This window comes from Thrips palmi, unplaced genomic scaffold (genome assembly GCF_012932325.1).
Source record: "Thrips palmi isolate BJ-2018 unplaced genomic scaffold, TpBJ-2018v1 HiC_scaffold_11, whole genome shotgun sequence".
Lineage (NCBI taxonomy): Eukaryota > Metazoa > Arthropoda > Insecta > Thysanoptera > Thripidae > Thrips > Thrips palmi.
Window position 1 is genome coordinate 7,928,967 of NW_023144622.1, and position 22,130 is coordinate 7,951,096.

General features: G+C 58.5%; 1 protein-coding gene across 1 annotated transcript in view; it reads left to right on the forward strand.

Moving 5' to 3' along the window:
- LOC117639715 (T-box transcription factor TBX20-like) overlaps positions 1–22,130 on the forward strand; it is an 87,025-nt gene that overhangs the window by 56,181 nt on the left and 8,714 nt on the right. Inside the window, exons 4-5 of the mRNA XM_034375590.1 lie at positions 11,883–12,155; positions 15,686–15,848. Of these exons, the coding sequence (XP_034231481.1) occupies positions 11,883–12,155; positions 15,686–15,848 (436 nt within the window). The remainder of the gene's footprint in view (positions 1–11,882; positions 12,156–15,685; positions 15,849–22,130) is intronic.

Sequence of the window (22,130 nt, forward strand, 5' to 3'; positions counted from 1 at the left end):
CGGCATAGCGCGGCAGCAGCTGTGTCGCTGAGCAAACAAGGAGAAGCAGCGCGTCGTCCACCCTGATCCTGATTTGCATGCCCCGAATGGAAGGGGCAAAGTTTCAACGTGTAGAAAAGGGAGACCCCGAGGGGCGCGGGTTCGAATACTGCCATCGGCGCGCGCGCGCCTCTTTTTTATGTTTGTCTAACCGACAACGCCCCACCGTGAAATAACGCGTCATGCAAATCTGGCGCGTGGAAAACAAACCAACGTCGCGAATGAAAAACTGGAAAACAATCTCCCCGGTGGAAGTATGAACCATAATTCGTGGAAGCGGCGGGGCGGGCTGCAGTGTCGCGGTGGGTCGCGAGGCGGGGCTGCGTTCGGAACGCTGCGTCCGTTCGGGACGCGGCCCGAGGCCAGGCAGGCCAGGCACGCCGGGCTTGTATCGGGTGTCGCGGGCTGCCCCCCAGGTAGCGTGGCACCGTGGCAGCGCGCCGCTCGTAACGAGTGTACCAGACAGCGGAGCCAACTGTCAAGCCAAAAAAATAAAATTGGAAAAATTTAATAACGGGCGCAAACGGCGCCGAAAAGTTTGTCGGGTTGGTGGCCGTGCGTGCGACACGCCGACCCGAACGAAGCAACAGTGGCGTCGATTCGTCAACTGCGATTGGCGCAGCGAGCTGTAATGAGCGATGATGCCGGGGCGGGGCGGGGCGGGGGGCGGGGCGGGGCGGGGTGCGGGCGGGGCGGGGGTGTGGGCGGGGGCGGGGCGGGGGCGGGGCGGGGCGGGGTGGGGCGGGCGGGGCGGGGCGGGGCGGGGTGGGGCGGGGCGGGCGGGGCGCACCCACCCCGGCCCAGGGGCGCCACTGCGTTGCCACGGCGAGCGCGGCGTCCACCGCCGGCCGGACCCGCGGTCCCCGGGCGAGGCTGTCCGTTCCGTCCGCTGGGGGCCCCAGGGCCCCAGGGCGTGGAGCGGCGGGGCGGAGGCGGAGGGGCCGGGCTGGTCCTAGCTGGTCCTAACCTCTATCGACCGCCAGCCCCGCCACCCCCGCCGCCCCCTGTCAACGCAGTGGCCGGCGGGCACACTGGAGCGCGGCGCCACGGCCCCTCGGACACCACGGACGCCGCCGAGCTCGCGGCCAAGACCGCCTCCATCAGCGAAGTGCGCACGGCCGGTCACGATGGAGTGCCTTGCGTTCAAGTCGCCAGCCCCCGAAAAAAACAAATGGGAAGAAAAACAGTACTTGTTGTGTGACAGTGTGTGTGACTGTCTGTCCGTCTGCCTGACGGGTCCACGAAGGCTCCGCGGCAACGCGCGCCCCGCTTCAGCGCTCTGTTTCGGAAGCCCAGCTCCGCGCCGCCACGCTCGGCATTATTTCTCACCTTCTTTTTGCACTCCTCTCTCTCCCTCTCCCTCTCCGCATGGCGTGCCGGCGGCGCGAAGGGGTGGCGCGGCGAGCAGCGGCGAGGCGGCGAGGCGCAGGGGAGGGGGAGGCCTGGGGGAGGCGAGAGGGCACACCATAGACTCGACTTGTCGCCGACGCGCGCAGTTGACAAGGGGGCGTGGTCACGCCGCCAGCCGAGGTGGAGGGGAGGGGGCGCGAGGAGGGGCGGAGGGGAGGGAGGGGAGGGGCGCCCCGATCGATGGCCCGGCCGCTGGATATGTCAGCAAACACATTTACGGGTACACTACCTGGCCGCGGTGCCGCGGTACAGTGTACAGTCGCATCCGAAACAAGTTTTTCCGGTCACGGCGGATCTGCAAGCCCAAAGGCGCCCTAAAGTACATTTTTGCTACAATTCTTTTCACTCAAAAAACTCCTTTCCCGGGAAAATATGCGTCAGAACGGCGCAAGAGGTGCCGGCGAAATTTGGCGAACTTTGGGATGGCGAAAGGACGGCTGAAGCAGGGAGGTCCCTAGACTTCGACTTTATCGCCGAACGTGGAAAGTTCAAACAATCGGCGAGTCTGGCCAGACGTGTGTGGCGGTTGGGGGGCAGGAGTTCGGAAGGGGGTTTATTGGCGACCTAAATTGATCGCCAAAAAAGTCTGGAAGTATGCCTTAGATTTACAGTGTAAATAGATAGGCGCGGATGACGGAAAAACAAGACAGCGTGCCGATCCAGTCTTTCCCGGCACTGCGGAAAAGATAGATAGAGAGATGGATAGACGGATAAAAAGACATGGCGAGTGGCGTTTCCAGCCTGTCCCATCGGCTACTGCGGATAGATCGGCGGCGAGGATAGGGCTGGCGCGAGGGATTTAGACGTACCGCCGGCGAGCGGAGGATAGAGAGAGAGACACGCAGCCGGTAATCACAGCGCATTAGCTCGAGTGCGTGCGTGTGCGTGTGAACGCGTCCGTGTGTGTGTGTGTGTGTGTGTGTGTGTGTGTTGGCATGAATGTGTCTACAAGGAAGCGGCTGCTTGTGAATATGGTGCGGATTTACAGCCATTACAGTAGCGGTGTGTGTGTGTGTGTGTGTGTGTGGTCGTGTGTGTGTCTGTGTGTGTGTGTGTGTGTGTGTGTGAATCTGAATCCGAATCCGCGGCCGGCAGCCTGTCGGCCGCCTCTTCTTCACATCGGGATTGCGGGCCGGCGTCCAATCGATGCATCGCGGGATGGCGCGGGGCGAGGCCGGCCTGCAGGCTCGCATGCATTCCGCACGCCGCGCTCCGTCTCTCTCGCACGCGAGGGGCGTCCCGCCGTGCCGCCGGGGTGCGAGTGAGACGGAGGGCGGGGCGACGGACGCGCTGGCGGCGAGGCGCGGCGAGGCTTGGCCGCCGAGTGACGCCATTAGGCCGACAATTATCACGCGCGGGGCGGCGATGCGGCGATCGGATCGCAAAGGCACCGAAGGCGGGCCGACGGCGGGCCGACGCCGCGGAAGGGGTAATGAGTGGCTCGGTCTGTCTGTCTGACTGTCTGTCTGTCCGTCGGCCTGCTTGGTGAGATCGGCGTTGCACAGTGGGCCACGAGCTCCCGAGTCGCTAAACAGGACTCGAACCGAACGTGTGACCCCACCAATGGATTCCTCGTCCGGAGAGCAATCCATTGGTGGGGTCACACGGTCGGTTCGAGTCCCATTTAGCGACTCTGGAGCTCAAAACGCGTCTAGAATTTCGGCCGCCTCCGCCGGTTTCTGGCCCACTGTGCGTTGCCTGCCTGCCTGCGGCCGCCGCCTGCGGGAGGCAGGGTAGTCCGAGCCGCAAGCCACGGCCGTTGCGCGGGCCTGCCTACCCAGCACGGCGCTCGGGCTACGCGAGGCGGGGCGCGGCGGGGCGGGGCGGGGCGGCGCCAGGAGGTGTGCCGCCGGCAAGTCGATGACATGTTCCGCTGTGCCGGCCGCGTTATCACCGCTAGCGCGGCCAGCACGGCCAGCGTGGCGGGGGGCCGCCCTGGGCGCTGAATGTTGAGAGGAACGCCGCGCGGGGCGGGGCGGGGCGGGGCGGGGCGGGGCGGGGCGGGGCGGGGCCGCGCGCGGGTCTTGCTCACAAATCCACCTCCATGAATATGTATAAAATATTACAATCGTGGCGTTCCATTCCGCGCATTCTTCATGGCGCCCGCGCCGGGGCGGGGCGGGGCGGGGCGGGGCGCGCAGCGCGTGGATTCTTATCTGGCCGGAGAGGTAATCCCATGGAAAAGAGAGTTGTATATAAAACACTTTTGTGGCCAGTGTGGGGGCCGCGAGCACTAATGGCGAGTGGCAGTGGGTTTAGTTTTTTGCCGCTCGTTGTTGTTGCTGTTGCCGCTGCAGTTGTTGTTGTTGTTTGTGCTGCAAATGAATATGCGTGTTAAGTCAGTGATTAGAGGAACTCGGTGCGCGACTTTACATATGTCCGTTCCCGCCGCGCCGGGCCGCGCCAGGCCGCTCCGGGCAGCGCGCGTACAAAACGGGGCGTGCATGCGCGTGCCGCGTGCGGTCGGCTGCCGTGCCGTGAGTCCGGCTGTGGTGCAAACGGCGGCTTGTTAAGCCCCCGCGCGGAATCCTGTAATCCACTTGTTTCGCGCGCCAAAAAAAAAGACAGAAAACAAAAATGTGAATGACAACGGGCTGTGGTGACTTCTTCTTCTTCTGGAGGGACGACTGGAGGCTTGAGGGTTCGATATGCTCGCGATAAATAATGTGAGCTGCTGTGTCCAGCGCTGCGGCATTAGCCCGCATCAGGCCCGCAACATACGGCATTAACTTTTACGATATTGCATGCCTGCGCCTCTCTCTCTCTCTCTCTCTCTCTCTCTCTCTCTCTCTCTCTCTCTCCTCTCTCTCTCTGGCAGAGTCGTCACGGGTTGTCGCCGTTTTTGTCTCGCACAACGCATCAGTGCGACTGGAATTGCGTGTGGCGCCTGCGTGCGCTCCAGTACTCTGTCTCTCTCGCACCCATACGGCACGCCCCGCGAGTGCGAGAGAGACGGCGAGACCGCGTTCGGAAGCGGTCGGCAGTTTGGCCCCGCCGATGTTGGCGCGTGTTTTCGCGTCCCATTGCCGCGTTAGGCACGGTTCGAAAATTACCCGCTCCGCCCCGTCGCCTTATGCTCATTTTCGTTTTTTTTTCTTTTCCCCGTTTCTTAATTTTTCGACCGAAAAACGCGGGCCGGCCTCGGAAAAAACAACAACGAAACAAAAATAAAAACAAGAAAAATGTGGTGAGTGCGTTGCCTGCCGGGCAGCCACTACTTCATTTCCGAGATAATTCGGGCGGCCGCTGCGAACGCTGCGAACACAGTGCGGAATTAGTTGGCCAAATAGCCGCCGAACCGGGCGAAGCGGTGGCGAAGCGGGACCGCCAAATTTATGCATCCGATTCCGGGCGCGCGATATTTTTGTGGCGATAACGCACTTTTACAGTGGCGAGGCCTGCGTGGCGCCGGCGGGTGGTCCCCCGCCCACTCCGCACTTCGTGGCTGAAGTTAAGTTAAACCAACTCAAAGGAAAAAAATTAAATTTTTAAAAATGAAAACTAATTTTTTTTAGCGCGTTGTTGTTGTTTTTGTTTGCTGCCACCGGATTTTGTGGAGAGTCGAGCGGCGGTCCCTCAGAGCGTTTCTTTTGCCCTGCAGCGTGCTTCCGAGCTGTTTGGTTATTTGTTCCGCTTTGCTTTGCAGGTGTGTGTTTGTGTGAGTGAGTGGGCAGGTGGTGGTTGTGCTGGAGGCGCTGGAGGCTTCCCCCACGCTTGGCACAGTGGGCCAGAAGACCGGTGGAGGCGGCCAAAATTCTAGACGCGTTTTGAGCTCTAGAGTCGCTAAATGGGACTCGAACCGAACGTGTGACCCCACCAATGGATTCCTCGTTCGGAGAGCAATCCATCGGTGGGGTCACACGCGCGGTTCGAGTCCCATTTAGCGACCCAGTCCAAAAAAACCATGGGTCGCATGGGATCCCATGAGTCATATACCATGGGACCTAACTGAAATCCCATGAGAACACGGGTCAGCACCATGGGTAAGTGGGATCCCATGGAAAATAGAGGTAATTTCCCATGGCGCGGGATGAACACCATGGGAGGGGGCCTCTCCATGGTGTGAACTTTCCCATGGCGTCGCCATTCCCATGGGATGGAATTCCTGCCCGTGCGTTGAAGTCTCCGTCTAATTTTTACGTTTAGGTAATATCATGTGAACGGTGACTTGTAGACAAAATCTAGTTGCAAAATCGGTTGTATCGTGAAAAGTTCACCTTTGGCAGACATTAATTAGAGAGATGACCCTCGCAGACGGAGGCACTTCAAACAATGATCTTTCTAGACACTCTGTCATGGCAAGGAAGTGCTCCCATGGGACACACACCATGGGGCATCTCCCCATGGGTTGCTCAACACCATGGGAAATGGTGCAAAAAATCAATGGGAAATCTTCCCCATGGGAAAAATCGGCCCATGGTGTCCCATGGCGTCCCATGACTCATGGGATGCTCCATGGGTTTTTGGGACTGGGACTCTGGAGCTCAAAACGCGTCAAGAGTTTTGGCCGCCTTCGCCGGTCTTCTGGCCCACTGTGCGTGGCCGCCGTGGCCGCTGCCGCCGGCGCGCCGTGAGCTGCTGAATTTGTCATAGCCGGTCAGCGCGGCGTGTGCGTGGGTCCGGGGGACGTCCGAGGGACACGCCCGCCAGCGAATTAATCTAGTGGCGCTTCGCGTCGCGTGCGCGGACGGCGCGGACGGGGTGGGGCGTCCCGCAGGGGGTGCGATAGAGACAGAGCGACCTTGTGTTGCAGTCGGCCCGCGCTGCTTGAGCACGTGTCGGGTCGCTCTGCGTGCAGTGCGTGGTGCGCTGTGTTTCCACTCAGTTTTTCACCGCTGTCTCTCTCGCACTTCTGCGGAGCTCGACGTGAGTGCGAGAGAGACGCAGAGCGCAGTGGCAACAGGCGGCAAGGGGATTCTTAACTTTCCGCGCGCGCTGGCAGTGGTGAAGCGCCCAAACGCGACCATCCCCCACCACCGCGGCGGCGGGAGTCGAACCGCGGACCATCGATCCGGGGGCCGAGCGCGCTGACCACTGCGCCACCGGGCCGTGGGCTTTGCGCCCAGTCGCAGGGCCGCTCTTGACGGCTCTATCGCCCTGCCGTCCAATCCATCGCCACTCATTAGGACGGCCGTCCGCCATGGCCCTAACGCCGAGAGTGATTTCTCGACCCGATTAGCGACCAATCGAAACGCCGCAGTCTCTCTCTCTCTCTCTCTCTCTCTCTCTCTCTCTCTCTCTCTCTCTCTCTCTCTCTCTCTCTCTCTCTCTCTCTCTCTCTCCTCTCTCTCTCTCTCTCTCTCTCGGCGCCAGTGCTGCCAACCGGGGACGCGCCGCGCCCACGCGTCGTCGGCCAGTCATCGGGCGGCTCGGCAAGGCGTGTGTCAGAGGCACGTTGCCAACCCAACGGCACGGAAAGCAGGTGACCGGCCAGGCCGGCCGGCAGACTGAGAGTCGACAGAAAAGACTGAGAGTCGTTTTCGTCGCTCTGTCTCTCTCGCACTCGCGGGGCGTTCCTTATGGGTGCGAGAGACGAGGGGGCCACCACCCCCGTAATCCTGTGTACAAGTTTGCTGGTAATCTCTGGTAATCCATGGCGTAATCACGTAATCCTTGACAAAATTCTGTCATTTTTCAACGTTTTTGAGTCATTTTCCAACGTTTTCAAGCTATTTTTCAACGTTTTTGAACCAATTTTCGAAAATTTCACGCGTAATCCCTGGTAAATATACCGTAATCCCGTAATCTTGTGTACGCCTGAAATGAGAGTGGTGGCCCCCTCGGCGAGAGAGACACAGCGACGAAAACGGGAGTTGCGCGGCAGAGTGCGTTGGCGGCCCTGTCACCACATGACGCTGCGACAGCAGTGTGACAGCGGCGGCCCGTTTGGCCGACTGCCGCGGCCAGCCTTGGCCAGCCTGCAGACTGAGAGTCGTTTTCGTCGCTCTGTCTCTCTCGCACTCGAGGGGTGCTACAGAAGTGCTAGAGAGACAGACAGTCTGCTGGGCCAGGCCGGCCTCGCCACCGCTTAGCCGCTCTGCAACATGTTTCTATTCATTCCTTCATTGTCGCGTTTGGCGTCGTTCTCTTGGCCGAGGCCTATAACACGGGTCGCGTTTCGCGGGGCCTCCGGGCTGCCTGCGTGCGTGCGCTGTGTGTGTTTGTGTGCGTGCTCCCGCGCGTGCGTGCGTGTCACGTGACGTGGCGTGACGAGCTGCGTGCCTCCAAACACGTCAGGCTCCCCTCCACGCCCCGTCACGGCGTCACGCAGGCGTCACGCAGGCGTCACGTCACCTCGGCAGCCCCCCGCCCCCGCTGTGTTGTGGGTCGCCACCGACGATCAAGTCCTCAAAACGCGGCGCACTCAATATTTCAATTTTTCGACCGTAGAACGGTTGTTTTCCCTTCCGTTTCCCATCTGGACTGGGATCGAGGAACCCCCGGGAAATAGGAACCCGGCAGTATGCGGCGCTAATGCGTCCTAAGCGATTTAGCCTGCAGCCCGCATGTAACGCGTTGCTCTGTCTCTCTCGCACTCGCTGGTCCCTCTCCGTTGTCCGTCTCGCTCGCACCCGCGCGCGCACGCGTCCCGACGCGATGGCTATCGCACGCTACACTGTACGCACCGCAGCCCAGTGCGGGCACACTGTGGGCGCCATCTTGTTCCGCGGCCTAATCTGCATAGCGCTCTAGTTGACGCCCCGCCCCACGCTTTGGACCTCGTCGTCACTCTGTCCCTCTCTCTCTCGCACGCACGCTCCCCCCTCTCTCTGTCTCTCTCCCTCCTGCGCGGTCTCTCACGGTGTTGATGTGTGTACGCGGCGCGCGGAGCGAGCGATGCCCTCGCCTCACGCTATGCCTCACGCCGCGGCACGGCCGGGCACGGGAGTCCGGGGTTCAAATACCCGGTTCTGGCACCTTTGATATTCATTTTCAGTTTCGTTCTCCTCTGTCTCTCTGTCTCTCTCTCTCTCTCTCTCTCTCTCTCTCTCTCTCTCTCTCTCTCTCTCTCTCTCTCTCTCTCTCTGCACCTGCCGCGGCGGCTTAATGGGGCCAGGGCACGCGCCTCGGCCAAAGTCGATTGCGAATATGACTGTGACTTCCGGATACGAGACAAGGGCGTGTCATCATCATGGCGTTGTCGAAAACGAACGAACGCCGATGACGGACAGTGCGGGGCGGTCTGCATCTGACGGGCAGACGAGGAGTAATCGAATCCTCCCATTCGGAGGAAGAGTTTTGATGGGGAAGCCGCTGTGACGACACCGCCCTACCGGTCTGTCTGTCTGTCTGTCTGTCTGTCTGTCTGTCTGTCCGTCTGTCTGCCTGTGTGGTGCTTCCAGCTGGAGCCATCCGTCAGAAACCTCTCAGCAGACTGATTCCGAAAGTCCGTTTTCGTCGCTCTGTCTCTCTCGCACCTATTCGGGACACCCTACGAGTGCGAGAGAGACAGAGCGACGAAAAACGCCCCTCGGAGTCAGTCTTGCCGGTGCAGAGGGGGGCAAAAGTGTTGGAGAGTGCTGGAATCGGAAACAAAGCCTGCCCTCGCTGTCCGAGTGCAACTCTGCCAGACAACCGTAATTAGTGCAGCACTTATTAAATTACGACTTATCAGTATTTGGATTAATTCGGCTGGCCGGCCGCAAGGTGCGCGGTGGCGCGCGGTGGCGTCGGTAGCCGCGTACCCACACTTTTAATTACAGAAAGGGTTGCGGGTTCGCCTCCCCCCGCCGCCTTATTTATCGTGTGTCATAACCGCAGCGAACGATCGAGGCGTCAAGGGTCACGCCGGGGGAGCAGGGGAGGGGGGGGGGGGAGACGTAAGTGTCTTAAAGCGGTGTCATTTTTAATTTTCGCCGTGGGGTTTGTTTTCCTTCCGTTTCCCATTGGGGGACAAAAAATGGGAAAATGAGAAAATAATGCGTTTCAAGAAATCCTAGGAGTCACGCATGTAATTTTGTCTTCTAGCAGTCGCTGGCCACCGTTGTGTTGTGCACTCGTGGCTCAGGGACGGGGACGCACCAATGGCAGCAGGTGCCAATGTGGTCGATTTTGCCGCCCTAAATCTGCAACGCAAAAAGTTAGCCCCAACGTTTTGGAACCTTCGAAAATTCCAATCTAATGTCTCCCGCAGCCCCCTTCTCGGGACTCTTTTGCGGGGTCCTCATTTAAAATGTTCTTACGCGGAAGGCAGCGAGATGCCCTCGCCTAAACGCTTGGCTCACGCCGCTTCTGGGCCCGGGCACGGCCTTCAAAACCCCCGGCGGCAGCTGATATTCATTCAGCTTTCGGGCTTAACTGCCCCTCCATTGTTCTCGTTGCTTGTTTCTTGTTCTCTCTGGTTCTCTAGTCTCTTTTCTTCTTCTGTGTAATAGTTCTCCCCTCCGCGGGGGAATCCAGGCACGCGCCTCGGCCAAACTTCAATATGACTGGTGACTTCGAAGTTTCAAAGACGGGGTGATCTTGTTCGAGAACATGAGCACTGCAAGTGCGAGGTGGAGCGAAGTGGTCCTGTCTAACTAAATCACAACAACAACAAATTGTTTTATTGCAGAAAAAAAAGTAATATTTGGGGAAACTTATGTCAGCCCAACGAACTTTTGTTTTGCTATTTTTTGTGAATATTTTTTAGACAGTTATCACTAAAAATTGAAATTTGTTTTGTATGTTTTCCTAGGGGCCCAGGAACCATCCGTCAAAACACAAAGAGAGCAAATTAATACAGTTTCAATGCTCAGTTGGTTCACCCCTGTTCGGTGAAACACCTACTGCGATGCGAACACACCGATCAAGAAAACTGGATAGTTCTCCCCGGGGAAAAAAGGGGTTGGAAGTCGGAATCGAATTCTAATGCCTGCCCTCGCTGCCCTAACCTCCCAGTCAACCGTAATTAGTGAAATTTTAAACGATTTCAGTTTTGGAGTATTGGCGGGCCAGCCCCAAAAGGTGAACCCGGTTTTGGCCGCGGTGGCTCGGTCCCCCCACTCTCTTGAAGTCACCAGGAAAGGGTTTGCAGCTTTCCCTCAACCTGGGCCGTTAACGTGTTTAACCGCAGCGAAATCAGCGTTAAAGGTTCCTAGGAAGCGAAAGAGTGTCTTTGAAATAGCAAAGTTTGCGTTAATGCCCCTCGGGCACCTTGTTGGGCTTTGGGGTATACAAAATAAGGTTTAGTGAAATAAAAAACTGAGCCGCCGCCATTGGGGTTCGAACCCGGTCCCGCCGGTCGCGGGGTCGTTTCCCGCGTTTTGGCGTGCTGCGTGCCAATTTATTAACCCGCGAGGGCACGGCGCGCTACACTGGAAGTACCGCGTGAGGAATGGCTTCTAGTGGCGCGGCCTCTTCGGGCACCTTCGGGCACCTGTGGACTGATTCCGAGTCGTCGCTCCGTCGCTCTCGCACTCTTGGGGCGTTTCCTTGGGTGCGAGAGAGACAGAGCGACCAGTCGGCTGGGCCGGTATTAATGACCGACCTGATTCCACCTGCCGGCCCCGAAAAATCGCCGGCCGCCGGGACTCGAACCCGGGCACCCCGGGCCGGAAGTGTTTCCGTGACTGAGGGCAGTCGGGCCTGGGCCAGGGCCCGGCGTGGACGGGGATGTTGTTCTCCGCCAAATTTCAATACCCAGCAGGCGGCAAGACCGCCTCGGACGCTCTGCTCCGCTCGGCCGGCCGGACACAGGTTTTGCTTCCCGCAGGCCAAGTCTGGCGCATTAAGACGCAAGCTGTGAGAACATTTTGACAGTTGGTCGGCCTGTCGACGGGTTCGCAGACAGAGTTGCCAACTGTATCACTACTCACGCGCACGCTGGCGCAGGCTGGCGCACGCACACACGCATTCTCTTCGCGTGCAGATAAGCCGGCCCTCCCGCGGCGCCTCGCGTTCGCGCCCGCCGCCAAGCCAGTCGAGTGCCTCAAGTTGGCAACACTGTGCTCGGCGGCCGCGGCTCCGCGGTTCGAATCCCACCTTTTTTTTCTTTTCGCTGTTTCCTCAATTTCCCCGTTGACCCGGCGCGTCTCGGGCCAAGCTGGAGGCGGCACGGGTACGTAGCACTCTGCAGACCGAGCTTCTGTCTCTCTCGCGGGGCGTGCCGTGCAGGTGCGAGAGAGACGTAGCGTCGAGTCTCGGAATGAGTCTGAGTGCAAGTAAGTGCATTGAGTTGGCCGCCGTCACGGTCCGGGGCGCGGCGGCGCGGCGCTGGCCCGGGGTGCGCAGCGGAGCGTCACCCAAGGCAACATGGAGGTTAACACGAGGGTGCCTCGCTGAGTACCGAGCACGCCGAGCAGGCCGAGCTACCCAACCCATGCTGCCTGCCGGCCTGCCGGCCTGCCGGGCACATCCCGGCCCCGCCCCTCTACCCCGCCAAGCATCGGGGAGAGACACACCCGAAAAGAAAATCCTCTCGGAAACTAACCTGTGCCTTCCTTCTGTTGCAGACGCATGTTCCCCACGCTGCGCGTGTCCTTCACGGGCGTGCGGCCGGAGCAGCGGTACGCCGTGCTCATGGACATCGTGCCCGTGGACCACAAGCGGTACCGGTACGCCTACCACCGGTCCAGCTGGCTGGTGGCGGGCAAGGCGGACCCGCCCGCGCCCAACCGCCTCTACGCGCACCCCGACTCGCCCTTCTCCGGCGAGCAGCTCCGCAAGCAGGTCGTGTCCTTCGAGAAGGTCAAGCTCACCAACAACGAGATGGACAAAGGGAACGGGGGCCAAGGGTTTGGAGTTTCCCGACACCTTCACTTTTTCAGATCATATTCAATTGACTTCAAATTTGTTTATTACTTGTTGTAAATACTTTGTCATTCATTCATTCATTCATTCATTCATTCATTCATTCATTCATTCATTCATTCATTCATTCATTCATTCCGCTGCCTTCCCTAAACGTGATGCCCATCGAAATAGTACACACGGTAGTGAGTCCATTCAGCCCAATCCGTCACGCTGGTCCGGCCCTCGTCTGGTTTGTGCCCCTGTCGCTCCGTCTCTCTCGCACCCGACCGGCACGCCCCGCGAGCGCGAGAGAGACAGGGCGACGCGGTTCATTGATCATGTTTCTAATCCCTAGTCATCCAATACATTTACATGCGCGACTGATCCGATCAGGCTGGCCGCTCGGTCCGTCCCGGCGGGCTTAGAGAGAGACAGAGTCGCCAACAGCGCCCGGCCAACAAGCGTCACTGTCACAAACTATTAGCGGCGGGCTTATCGGGGGGCCATCGCCGAGGTGTCTGCCAGCCCCGCCTGCCCCGCCCGGTCGCGGTGACGAGGCGCTGTGGCCCGGCCGGCCCGGATGCTGCGGGCTCGTTTTTCCGACTTAGTGTCCGCCAGTCGCACCGCGGCTCAGAGACAATGGCCGATCAGTTTCAGCTCCGAAACGAGCCTTGGCGCCTAGGCCCGGGTGCAGGCGACCCGCGGCGGGGCACGGCGCGGTCTAGGAGTGTCGCGTCCACTAGTAAATCGCAGCCGAGTGTAAACAAACATGACAAGCGAGGCCCGGTGAATCAATCATTTGGAGGTGGAGTACCAAGCGGGCCATCCCAGACTGCTCGACGCCCACCACCGACCCGCATCTTCTTATGCCCCCTTTCCGCACCTCCCCACCCGTGGCCTACCCGGGGCCTACCTGGGGCCTACCTGGGGCCTGCCTGGCCCCCCGATACCCTCCGGAATTCCTTCACCTTGTCATCGTTCGCTTTTTTCCCTCCGTCTCTTTTTTTGGAGGCGATTGCCTCCGGACCGACCCCTTGTCGTGTTCGACGAATCAATGAGTAAGTATCTGTGATTTCACCTCAGAGGCGGGGAGAGGGGGGGCTTTTTCTGGTTGACCCAGCCATTTGACCCGGCCCACACGCGCGTGCGCTTTTTTACAGTGCCGAGGCATCGTTGGGTGTCCAACGCTTACGCAACCCACCGAACGCACTACCACCGCGTTGAGTTGTCAAAGCGTGGTACCACGCGTTCCAGAAAGTAAACATTAATTATTTTTTTCGAATGTAGATGAAATAAACGGCGCGTCCATCCGCCTTAGCAACTCGAGTCGTTCCCGCACTGTAAGTCGGCCCGACGAGCGGGCTGACCCCGTTGGCAGCGACTGTCTCTCTCGCACCCCCGCGGGCTTCTCGGGTTACCTTCGAAACGGCGGCGCTTCTCGGACGCAGCCTGTCCGCTCCGCCATTGTGGCCGCGTCGCTGTCGCGGTGCCTCGAACGCAGCCGCGGCGGAGAATAGGCCGAATAGGCCAGCCAATCGGATCGTGATTGATCGAGCTGACACCGAGGGCCCCGGCCGGCCGGCCCCGCCTCGAAGGAGCCTTGGGCGCCGTGCGTACGACTTGCCGGGCAAAGCGCGCCGACGCACAGTGGGCCAGAAGACCGGTGGAGGCGGCCAAAGACGCGTTTTGAGCTCCAGAGTCGTTAAATGGGACTCGAACCGAACGTGTGACCCCACCAATGGATTGCTCTCCGAACGAGGAATCCATTGGTGGGGTCACACGTTCGATTCGATTCGAGTCCCATTTAGCGACTCTGGAGGCGTCTAGAATTTTGGCCGCCTGCGCCGGTCTTCTGGCCCACTGTGCGGCGGCCACCTCAGGCCACCTCGTCGACGCGGTCCTCGGGGCACCTCGGGGTGCCCGTCCTCCCCGCCGCCGACGGCTCTATCCGTGATTAGCCTGGCGACGTTTTCCGGCCCTTGTTGGTTTAACGCGGTGATGGATCGATGCTTCGATTGGCTGCGGAACGAATGCCGCCCCGTCCCGCCCCGCACAGTGGGCCAGAAGACCGGTGGAGGCGGCCAAAACTTTAGACGCGTTTTGAGCTCCAGAGTCGCTAAATGGGACTCGAATCGAACGTGTGACCCCACCAATGGATTGCTCTCCGCACGAGGAATCCATTGGTGGGGTCACACGTTCGGTTCGAGGCCCATTTAGCGACTCTGGAGCTCAAAACGCGTCTAGAGTTTTGGCCGCCTTCCCCGGTCTTCTGGCCCACTGTGCCCCGCCCCGCTCCCGCGCCTGACCTTTACTCCGGCTTCTTTTATTCAGCCGCGACTACGCGATGTTCGCTCGCGAAACGGCGCGGTCGTCCGTACGGCGCCACCGTCGCCACCTGTCCTGAGGCTCCACCACACCTGCCCCAGCGGCCCCGGCGGCCCCACCGTGACGATGACCCGCTCGCGGTCACTCCGTCTCTCTCCCTCTCTGGCGCTCTGTCACTCCCTCTCTCTCTTTCTCTGTCGTAAATCAATAAATATTAATGCCGCCTCATTAAGGGATCAAGCAACGGGTTTTTCGCTGCGGTAATAGTTTTCGGTTTACACTTTTCTTCTCTCTCTTTTTCTCTCTCTCTCTCTCTCTCTCTCTCTCTCTCTCTCTCTCTCTCTCTCTCTCTCTCTCTCTCTCTCTCTCTCTCTCTCTCTCTCTCTCTCTCTTATTATTGTCGTATCAAAACGGTGGCAATAAAATTAACAGTGGGCGGTGTTGGGCTCCGCTCTGCTCCGCTCCCCGTCCGCGCGTCAAACGCAGTGTCTCGAAGCCCACCGAACCGAGCGAGCGACCGACCGACAGGTGGAGGCGCTTCGCCTTGTAGTACACGCTTTTCCATTAGGACCTCTTAACGAACAAGCGATTTGCTGCTTGATATCAGCTCGGAGGGGATGCGACTCCGTGGCGTGCGCGCATCAGACTGACTCCGAGAGTCGTTTTCGTCGCTCTGTCTCTCTCGCACCTGTACGGGACGCCCCGTGAGTGCGAGAGAGACAGAGGGACGGTGCGTGGGTGCGGCAGAGGAGCAGCTCTGGGGCGCCCTCCTCACGAAAGGCGCAAGACGCATGCGCACGCACACACTCGCACAGCCGTCTCTCTCGCACGCACGCATATCACGCTCCGTGCGTGCGAGCGATCTTGCGTGTCCGCGACAATAATAACGAACGGAGCCTTATTTAGTCGTTCGTTTCTTTGACCCCTGTTTTGTCCACTCGCCGTTCTCCTCGCCCGCCCGCCACCCTGGTGTGTCGCTGAAAAAAAAAGAGAAGAGTAAAATCAACGTCAATTCTAACTTTAAAAAAGATTAATTAAGAATTTGGAGGGTGGTCTTTTTGTCAACCTGACGACATTTAACTCAGAAAAACAATCAAATTTACTTACAGTCAATTCGACTCAACGTATTTTTGGACAGTGTATGTACTTTTACCTCCAAAACTGCTTTCGCTATGCTAACGTCCACCTCTCCGTTGTTCCAGATCGTGCTCAACTCGATGCACCGGTACCAGCCGCGCATCCACCTGGTGAAGTGGCGCGAGCACTGCGGGACCATCACGGACCTGGACCAGGAGGAGCACCGGACCTACGTCTTCACCGAGTCCGTCTTTACGGCCGTCACCGCCTACCAGAACCAGCTGGTGAGTCCAAGGTCCCCGGTTCGCCGCCCCGCGACGCCGCCGCGCAGTGGGCCAGAAGACCGGTGGCGGAGGCGGCCGAAACCCTAGACGCGTTTTGAGCTGCAGAGTCGCTGAACAGGACTCGAACCGAACGTGTGACCCCGCACCAATGGATTGCTCTCCGAACGAGGAATCCATTGGTGGGGGTCGCGCGTTCTGTGACTCCTGCGCTCGAACCGCGTCCGCCTCCACCGGTCTGCTGACCCGCTGTGCGACCCGCCGAAAACAAAAGAAACGTTTTTTTCGCGCAGCGAGAAAATAATAAAAATGATAAAACCAACTTGTTATTAATTCTCTGTGAATTAAAATGCGCTTTCTCGCCGCGTCGATACCGCCTGCCGACAGAGAGAGAGAGAGAGAGAGAGAGAGAGAGAGAGAGAGAGAGAGAGAGAGAGAGAGAGAATTTATCGAGCCCGGCTTCCTGTGCAGATGCGCGGCGATGCGCGCGCAGCGGGCCTTGCCTGCCTTGCCTTGCCGGCCGGGCCGCCCGCAATGCAGCGGTGCCGCTACACTATGAACTGGCGAGGCCGCTGGAAACGCTGGAAACGTTTTTCACGATTTTGACGACCTTTTTCCGACAGTGTAGGCCACCGCTGTCGTTTGGCGTGGCGGTGCCGGGCTAATGAATTGATCACGCAACCCGAAGGAAGCCTGCAGACCGATTCCGAGAGTCGTTTTCGCCGCTCCGTCTCTCTCGCACCAATATGGGACGCCCCACGAGTGCGAGAGAGGCAGAGCGACGGAAACGACTCTCGGAATCAGTCTGCAGGCCGGGCCGGGAAAGGCAGTGCAGTGGAAAGGCGGCAAGCGGGAAAAGGCGAGTGAAACTTGCAGTGGAGGGGAGACCGCGAGGCGCTGGCGCTTAAAAACTGAGTGACGCATTGACGAGGCCGATCAAAAGAGGAGGGGGGCGGGCCGCGTGGCCGCGTGGCCGGCCTATTGGCACACCGCGGCCACTGCGGCGCCGAGGGGGGCGACCGGCACTAGGATTGGCCGCTCCGCTCAGCGCGCCGCGTTTCGTCGCTCTGTCTCTCTCGCACTCGTGGGGCGGCCCCGCGAGCGCGAGAGAGACAGAGAGCGCGGCGGCATAGTGAATGAAGCGGCGGTGATTTGGTCGGCGAAGTTGCGCCCCTCTGGAGGCACTCGCGCGATGATGATGCGGGGCTGGAGGGTTTTGCCTCTCCTCGGCCCCCGGCAGTCGCGCAGTGGGCCAGAAGACCGGTGGAGGCGGCCAAAACTCTAGACGTGTTTTGAGCGGCAGAATCGCTCAATGGGACTCCAACCGAACGTGTGACCCCACCAATGGATTCCTCCTTCTGAGAGCAATCCACTGGTGGGATCACACGCTCGGTTCGAGTGCCGTTCAGCGACTCTAGAGCTCAAAACGCGTCGAGAGTTTTGGCCGCCTCCACCGGTTTTCTGGCCCAGTGTGCGCGGCTCGCCGCGGCGAGGCAGTGCACTGGAAGGCCTGCAAGGGCCCCGAGATCCTCATTGTCTTTTCCATTTATTTAATTCCCAACCCGTTGGCCGGCGTGGCCATGGCCGCCCCGCGCCCCGCGCAGCCAGCGAACCTCGCCGAGATCGTGATAGATGACTCTCCCCCCTCCTCCTCTCTCTCCGCAACCCTTCTGCCTCCCACTTCCCAATCTCATTACCTAATTTCCCTGCTTTTCCGTTCCAAATCTTGGCGGGGCGGGGCGCTGCCTTGGCGCTGCCACCGCGAGGACTGGCGCTGTGACCCCCGCGGCTCCCGGAGGAGGGCTTCCTGTCGTCTGCTTCCGAACGGCGCTCTCTGTCTCTCTCGCACCCCTGCGGCACGCCCCGCGAGTGCGAGAGAGACAGGGCTTTGTGGAAGCGCGCGCTCCGTCCTTGTCGCACGCGCGGCAGCGCCGCCTCCATTTCCCGCTGATGAATGCCTCCTCGTTTCCAGTTTAATTTAATTACATTTTTCATTTTTCCCGCGTTGAAGTTGAACGCGTCGGGCCGGTCGACGCGCTTCGCCCAGCTTCGCCCTGGGTATCACTGCCCGTGTCGAATGCCGGTAATTTGATGTGTATGTGTGTTGTTGTTGCTGTCGGCTTTGTTCGCTTTGTGGCGGGCCGACCGTCCGGGACCGTCCGTCCGGGATCCAGGCATCGCCGGGGGCGCCTAGTTTCAGTTTCATTCTTGGGGCCGGCGCGGTCGGCACGGCGAAGGGAAGGACGCGTTCCGTCTCTGTCGCACTCACGGGGCGTCCCGCAGCGGTGCGAGAGAGACACAGCAGGCAACCCGGCGTACACGGGGCACCGGCGGGCCGGCCCGCCCTGCCGGGCGCACAGTGGGCCAGAGGGCCGGTGGAAGCGGCCAAAACTCGGGACGCGTTTTGAGCTCCAGAGTCGCTAAACAGGACTCGAACCGAACGTGTGACCCCACCAATGGATTCCTCGTTCGGAGAGCAATCCATTGGTGGGGTCACACGTTCAGATCAAGCCCCATTTAGCGACGCGTCCAGAGTTTTGGCCGCCTCCACCGGTCTTCTGGCCCACTGTGGGGCCTCGCACCGGCAGAGGCCGAATTTTATCCCGACTTTTGGGCCCCTCTTTGGCGAGTGGTCGCTCCACTTGGCCCCTGAAAGCGTCAGTCCTTTTGCGTCCGTTCCCAAATCCAGTGCAACTTTACGGCCATGTTTACGGTGGCGAGGCGGGGCCGGCGTAGTGCGAAGCCGATATGATCGCCTCGGGGGCACGGCGCGGCGTGGGGCGTGGGGGCCTGTCCGGTGGAAGGGGGATGCCCCTCGCGGGGCCGCAGCCAGAGAGGCAGCCAGGCGGCCCACGGGGCCACGGCCCCACGGGCCCAGGGGCACGCATTAGAGCCTAACCACGCGCTGTTTTGTCTGACCATTCGATTTTGATTGAGATTTATGTTGGTGGTGCAGCGCGCTGCTATGCACGGCCCGCTGCCCACAACTCGTGCGAGAGAGAGAGAGAGAGAGAGAGAGAGAGAGAGAGAGAGAGAGAGAGAGAGAGAGAGAGAGAGAGAGAGCGCTGGCGGCGATTGAGATGTCGAGTCTTCGTGACGCCCTGCCACCCCGAGAAGGCGGTGATGGTTTCACCCTTTGGATGCATCACGCGTGATAACCGAAACTTCCGTGGCGAAAGACACAAAAAGACGAAACATCTTTCACTTTTCTGACACTGTGCAGCCGATTGGCGGACGCTGGGCTACTAAACAGTGTGCCAACTTGAAAAAATACGATTTCAAGAAATCCTAGGAGTCACGAAGTAAATTTGGGTAGGAGTGTGGGGAAAGCAAAAAAGTTATGTAAAAGGTAGGGGTGGCTCAAGGGTGGCTACGAATGGCAGTGGTCCAATGTGGTCGATGTGCCACCCGTCAAAATTTAACCTTGGCAATAAAGAGAAATCAAAATGCCGGGAAATTCAAAAAAATTCCAATGCTAATGTATTCCACAGTGATCCGACAAGGAACATCTTTGAAGTCCATCATTATGAAAATTTTGGTTGCAGAAAGAAGGCAGTAAATTAATTTTCGCGGGTTGGCAACAATTTTGTCGGCGCCCGCGCCCTTGCGAAAATCGCGAAGCTGAAAACACGAGTATAGTCGCGCATTAAAACGCCCCTCCATTGTTGCTGACGTTGAATTGTTTGGCTTGTTTCAAAAGGCTACGGTTCTCTAGTCATGTTTTCTTCAATTTTGTGTAATAGTTCTCACTCACAACGTAGCAACACCACGACGGTTGGCTTGACAAACTTTATAAACTCGAGAGGGATGGTCTCGAAACGCGGGTGAGTCTTGTTCGAAGAACATGGGCACTGAAAGTCGCGAGGTGGAGCGAAGTGATCATGGTGCTAACTGAATCAGAAGTACCATCAAACCTGGTTAAAAAGGGGCAGCTATATGACCAGCTTATTCAAAAGAGACTAAAAGTCTTAAAGCGACTCTTAAACTACATTAAGGGAAAGAATCACAGATGCATGTGCACAGGTACGCAGTTAAATGGCTCAATTCACTCCGATTTGAAGAGTAACAAAATTTTCAACAAAACAACAGCAAAAACAACAACGCAGCGGTGCGGGATTGGTGCGGGACACTCTCATAAAGTCACTGGCCGGCCGGCCGATCCAAATGGCCACGTTCGAAACGACACCAATTCTATTGTTGCATCTTGTCTACCTGCAGTCAAAGAAATTTTTCATTTCGAACGTGCTATTTCAGCTTTTGGAGTAGCTGTACAGACCCAAAAAGAAGCTCCGCTATTGGTCCGGCTCGGCTCGGCTCCCCCCCCTCCTTTTTTTCCTGTGACGAGTCGAGTTTTGCCATGGAAACGGCGATTTTGACAGCAAATTTCTAAAAAGGCCTTGACTTTTTTAAACCCGATTTCAGCATCAGAATCAGCGTTCAAAGTTCTACAAGTCTGCAAAATCTCATTAAAATCGTATAGAAATTTCCGAAATGCATAAAGGGCCCACAAATCGAATCTCGGGCCCTGAAACCTGGGTATACTATAGGCTACTTCGTGCCTAAAAACGCAAAGAAACATCAAAAAGAAGTATCGATATGGAGAAGAAGTAGCCAGCTCGATTGAGTTAGGTGGGCCCTGTCCCGTTCATAGCCTGTAGGAAGAGTGACGCCACCGGCGGCACTTTTGAAAGGCGCGGCGAGTACGCACTCAATATGCAAATGGTGTTTGTGCCATGTCCCGGCCTTCGCTGCCGTCGCCTCACTTCGCCTGCCTTCAGCGCGCTTCGGCGGCTAGGGCACTGGTAGTGCCGGCCGCGCTCTGATCGAGTGGCGAAGCGGTGAAGGGGGAGGGGGAGAGGGGCGTGGCCAACAGCGCTTTTCGGTGAAAATACATGGCCAGCGAACGGAAGCACAAGTTGGCGCCCCGTGAGCGATGGTGTGGGGAAAGGGGGGGGGGGGGGGGGGTGTTCGCTCGCGGCTGTCACGGAGTTGACAGGTCAGACGGTAGGGAGCAGGGGCCGTCGACAAGCGTGGACCGCGCCGAAAGGGGCGCGGAGAGAGAGAGAGAGAGAGAGAGAGAGAGAGAGAGAGAGAGGGGGCGTGTGTGCGGGTTCCTGGGTGGCATGATGGGTCCTCAAAAAAAAAAAGTCAATGTTACGTTAACAGATGTCTGACGGGGTAAGCAGGAAGAGAGACAGGGGAAAAGGGGGGGGGGGGGGGGGGTAAAGTCACGACAAGCGCGGGCCGCCCCCCTTTTCGATGGCGTGAGGCGCGGCCACGCCCGCCAAGCCCCGCGGCTCCCCACTGTAAATGCGTGGCGGCTTTTTTTCAATGGTGTGGCGGCTTCATTCATTGGCCGCCCGGTGGCGTGAGCGGCAGCGGCGCGCTCGCCCGTTTTACAGCGCCGCTGTCGTTACGTGTTTGCCTTTTTCATTAAGACGGTCATTTTTTTATTTTCACAGCACCCAAACTGAAAATCGACAGCAACCCGTTTGCCAAAGGGGTTCAGGGACTCGTCTAATCCGGACTTCGACAGGTGAGAATGCGGGAAAAGGGAAACAGCCGGGGAGGTGGCAGTCCAGACTGTCGTTTTCGTCGCTCTGTCTCTCCCGCACCTGCACGGGGGGCCCCTGAGTGCGAATGAGAGACAGACGACGAAAACACCTCGGAAACAGCACTGAGAAAAAAGTCTGGTTAAAAGTACCCGACCAATCCTAGTTAAACGAGTGCTAGTTACTCATACGAGAATCTAGTAACTCTCACCAGATGATCAGTTGCAGTAACCAGATCGGGGTTGTGACATTTACCAGGTGTCTGGTAATAATCCTGGTAAATTTTACCAGACTGTTCCGTAATTGGCACATACGTAAAACTTCGAAATATTCGTTTCAATTGAAATGTTGGGTGTCAAAAAATAAACTGCAACCGGTTTCGTTATTTTCGTGTCTTAAATCCGAAAGAAACACGGAGATTTCCCTGAGCCAGACACGTAGAGAGTCACCTGGTGGGGGTCCCCTCGACCCCAGGCGACGTGGTGGCGCAGAGGTAACCTGCCCGTCTCAAAGTGTGAGATCCCGGTTCGAATCCCGGGGGAGAGGAGGAGGAAAAAAAAACAATTCAGGGTTGTTCGTGAACGAAATCGACGTCACATCAGGTTTCATCACTACGAAAAAAAATTTTATTTAAAATTTTTGGGCTTCTTACTTCAGTTTTGTAAGCACATTAACTAACCAGGATGTTTGGTAAAACCACCCGAAGGGGACCTGGCGGCATTGTGAGGATAAA